Source organism: Camellia sinensis, chromosome 2 (genome assembly GCF_055761805.1).
Source record: "Camellia sinensis isolate YWXY chromosome 2, ASM5576180v1, whole genome shotgun sequence".
NCBI lineage: Eukaryota > Viridiplantae > Streptophyta > Magnoliopsida > Ericales > Theaceae > Camellia > Camellia sinensis.
In genome coordinates, this window is record NC_138962.1 from 35,593,505 (window position 1) to 35,597,791 (window position 4,287).

Genomic DNA, 4,287 nt, shown 5'->3' on the forward strand with positions numbered 1-4,287 from the left:
TGTGGTCATGGACCTGGCCCTTGGGGTTGATCTCCGATTCAATCCATCGGAAGATTCGAAAGTGGTAGTGGGATTAAAAGTTTAGAACGGAGCTTTCAAATAGCGAAACAATCATACCTCATCTTTGGAAGAAAAATTAGAGTATATGAGATTTGAGAGACCTTAAACTATTAAAAAATATATATATATTATGAACCTCTCATTTTATTAAAAATTAAAGAAAAATGTTAGATTAAATGATTCTTTTTTTTAAATCTTTTCAAACCAAGCTTATCTGCTCCGATAAAATTTAAAAAAGAAAAAAACTCTAATACGTTAATCATATTGCGCAAGATAAACGTGGCAGAATTATCAGCGCCAAATCAATTTTTAAAGAGGACGACCCAAAATTGACGTGCAGAAGGGCCTCGAGAAAAAATTGCAAAACGCGACAGAAAATTAAAAAGCTGCGTTTGTTTCATCTAATCATATAGGTTATGCTCCGGAGTTCTAATTAGAGCGGCAAAAAATAGTTCTAATGAACTGTCAATCAATAAAAAAAATAAAAATAAAGTAAAAAAAAAAATAAAAATAAAAATAAATTAATACTCTATTAGAACTCTTCTTTTATAAGCCTAAATCATTTTTGAATCATATATTATATACACACTCCACCCTGACTCCATTTAACAATTCCCATTTATTCTCTCTCTCTCTAATCTTCATCTTCATCTTCATCTCTGCAAATCCCAAACCCAAAACAACAACGACGAATCATGAGCTGGTGGTGGGCTGGTGCGATCGGCGCTGCAAAAGCAAGTCTCCAATCTCTCAAACCCATCTCTCAATCTATCCATTTATTTCAATCAAACTAACATACGTGTTTTCTTTATTGATCTACAGAAGAAATTCGAAGAAGACGATGCACCCCCAAAGTACCAGAGCGTAGCCCTAATCATCGGCGTCACCGGCATCGTCGGCAACAGCCTCGCCGAGATCCTCCCTCTCTCCGACACCCCCGGCGGCCCCTGGAAAGTCTACGGCGTCGCTCGCCGCCCTCGTCCGCCTTGGAACTCCGACTACCCCATCGAATACATCCAATGCGACATCTCCGACTCCGACGACACCCAATCCAAGCTCTCAACCCTCGATGACGTCACTCACCTTTTCTACGTCTCTTGGACCAATCGGTCTTCCGAGTCCGAGAATTGCCAAGCCAATGGATCCATGTTTCGAAACGTTCTCAATTCGGTGATCCCAAACGCCCCAAATCTCCAACACATCTGTCTCCAAACGGGTGGGAAGCATTACATCGGACCGTTCGATCTCGCCGGAGGAAAATTCGAACCACACGATCCTCCCTTTACTGAAGATCTTCCGAGGTTGAGTTCTCCGAATTTCTACTACACTCTCGAGGATATTCTCTTCGAAGAGGTTGAGAAGAAAGAGGGTTTGACGTGGTCTGTGCATAGACCCGGTGTGATTTTTGGGTTTTCGCCATATAGTTTGATGAATATAATTGGAACTTTGTGTGTTTACGCTGCGATTTGCAAGCATGAGGGTGTTCCAATGAGGTTTCCGGGGACTCGGGCGGCGTGGGAAGGCTATTCCGATGCCTCCGACGCTGATTTGGTCGCCGAGCATCAGATTTGGGCTGCGGTGGATCCGTATGCGAAGAACGAAGCGTTCAATTGCAGTAATGGTGATGTGTTCAAGTGGAAGCATTTCTGGAAGGTGTTGGCAGAGCAATTTGGGGTTGAGTGTGGTGAATTTGAAGAGGGGTTGAATTTGAAGTTGGAGGAGATGATGAAAGATAAAGGGCCAGTTTGGGATGAGATTGTGAGAGAAAAAGGATTGGTGGAAACTAAATTGGAAGAGGTGGGATTGTGGTGGTTTGTTGATCTCATGCTCAGTGGTGAGGGTATGCTGGCCAGTATGAACAAGAGCAAAGAACATGGGTTCTTGGGTTTCAGGAACTCGAAATCGTCATTCGTTTCGTGGATTGATAAGACGAAAGCTTACAAAATTGTTCCTTAGATTGATGATTATTGTGATTTGGGTCTTTCTTCTCTTGGTGATTGTCAATATTGTTATTTTGTTGAGTTGAAACAACAGAGAATAATCGTGAATGCAAGATATTTGCTTCTGAAACAAACCCTGTATTTTTGGTTCCCATGGTTGTAGTCGTTCATTTCACATCATATATTTTTGTTGGGTTTGTTGTATATTTGTTGTGTGTGGCATTGGTGCCTCTACTGGAAATCATATCTGCAAATTGTCAACTGTTTGATTGGTCTAGAACAGGGTAACAATTCGAACACAGAAGAACCATGATGTTTTCAGACTCAAAATTTATGCCCAAATTCCGATCCTAGAGTTCCCATGGTACTAATACAAGTTTAGGGTTTAACTAGTTCATTTGATCAGAATTTTTATACTTTTTTACAAGTTCAATAGTTTAAATATTGTCTGCAACAAGACTCTCCCATCCTAAGCTACGGCCTCTAATATACTTCTAAAAAATGTGGTTTGGTTTGAAAAACTGGCCAAATCTTAGGCTGAAAGGGGGTAGTTTGGGTCACTATAGTTCAGTTCAGCTCAGTGACAGTGATTTTACCCATTTGATTGTTAGGTTTTCTGGTTTGGTTTTAAAAATGACCAAATCTTAGGCTGAAAGGGGTAGTTTGGGTCAGCATAGCTCAATTCAGCTCATTGACAGTGATATAACCTGTTTGATTGTTAGGTTGGTTAAAAAACACACAAGGAAGCTTTGACTGGAAGTTGGGAACTTGCATTCTTATGTGTTCTTTCTTGTGGGAGGGAGCTATTCTTAGGACTTTCAAATTTGGGGTTGTATATAGAGTTGTGGTATACCCATTTTTTTTTTTTTTTTTTTTTTTATATAGAGTTGTGGTAGAGACCTCCTAAATTTAGTGGTATACCCTATTTGATAGTTAGGTTGGTTTAAAAAAACAAACGAGGAAGCTTTTGCTGGAAGTTGGGAACTTGCATTCTTATATATATTCTTTCTTGTGGGAGGGAGCTGTCTGGTCTTAGGACTTTCAAATTTGGGGTTGTATATAGAGTAGTGGTAGAGACCCCCTAAATTTAGTGATATACCTTATTTGATTGTTAGGTTGGTTAAAATACACAAAAATAAGCTTTTACTGGAAGATGGGATGGGAACTTGCATTCTTATGTGTTCTTTCTTGTTGGGGTTGTATACAGAGTAGTGGTAGAGACCCCCTAAATTTAAACACATTGACGGGGCAGGGGAAACTCCTGTTGAAAGTTGGGTACTTGCAGTCTTATGTGTTCTTTCTTGTTGGAGGGACGGTTGTTATGACTTTAATTGGGAGTTTAAGTGGGTGTTGGGGAAGTGGATTTTTATGTAGGTTTTTTTAGTTGTAGGATATTATTGGAGAAATTTTTTTTGTTTTTGGGAAGATAGTTGGTTTTTTTTGTGGTTAGATGTGATGTTTGTGAGAGAAAAAGTGAAATGATTATGGAGTTGGATGTGATATTTTGTTTGGATATGTTTTTTTTGATTTTGCAAAAAATTTATCTTTTAGTGAAAAAAATCAAAAAAAAAAAATGGCCAACCCAAGTTCCCAAAGACCACCACATGTTAGAGACTTGTAAAATATAAACTTCAACTTTTATCTGTACTGACATGGCGGGGTTTGTGTTAGTTGATTCTTAAACATATAAAAAAAGGGTTTGGTTATGGTGTGCAACTTACACCTTATACCTTACACTTACACCTTACACTTACACCTTTTGTAAAAAATTAAACCTTACACTTACACCTTTTTTGAGGTTGCACACCATGTGCAACCCACTTACACCTTACACCTTACCCTTACACCTTACACTTACACCTTATACTTATACTTACACCTTACACTTACACTTTTTGTGTAAGTGGCACATAGTGTGCACTTGCACACTTAAGAAAACTCCATAAAAAAATTACATGTAACGGAGGATTCACGTCATTAAGGGTAAATTTTGAGGTAATGTTTTAGGAGTCCCAAAGAATTTTTCTTGTATATATTTGAATAAAATGGAGAATATTTTCAGTGATTGGCAGCTGTTTTTGCGTGGAATATATACTAGAATTCTTAAAATCCATAGAGTGAGATGATTTCCTCCGTTTTGCTTCTTATTCTTCTTTTTAATATATATTTTTTTCTTCTTTATGTTTTGGCTTGTTCTCGCTTGATAGTTTGGGTATGTCTCATCTATCCACTTTCTCTACCAATATCAATTATAATATTATAGAATATCACATGTCTATACTCTGAG

At 38.2% G+C, this 4,287-nt stretch overlaps 1 protein-coding gene across 1 annotated transcript; it reads left to right on the forward strand.

Moving 5' to 3' along the window:
* Positions 1–331: 331 nt before the first annotated feature.
* Positions 332–2,134, forward strand: LOC114316018 ((S)-8-oxocitronellyl enol synthase ISY1). Its single transcript, XM_028262668.2, has 2 exons — positions 332–794; positions 883–2,134. Exons 1-2 carry the CDS (start codon positions 756–758, stop codon positions 2,014–2,016), a joined length of 1,173 nt encoding a protein of 390 aa, XP_028118469.1. The 5' UTR covers positions 332–755; the 3' UTR covers positions 2,017–2,134.
* The last annotated feature ends 2,153 nt before the right edge of the window (positions 2,135–4,287 follow it).

What these genes read in the sequence shown, in the direction of transcription:
- LOC114316018 (XM_028262668.2), top strand. Translation starts at nt 756, where the DNA reads ATGAGCTGGTGGTGGGCTGGTGCGATCGGCGCTGCAAAA. An exon ending in GTGCGATCGGCGCTGCAAAA is followed by an intron (nt 795 to 882) that starts GCAAGTCTCCAA and finishes ATTGATCTACAG; the next exon opens with AAGAAATTCGAAGAAGACGA.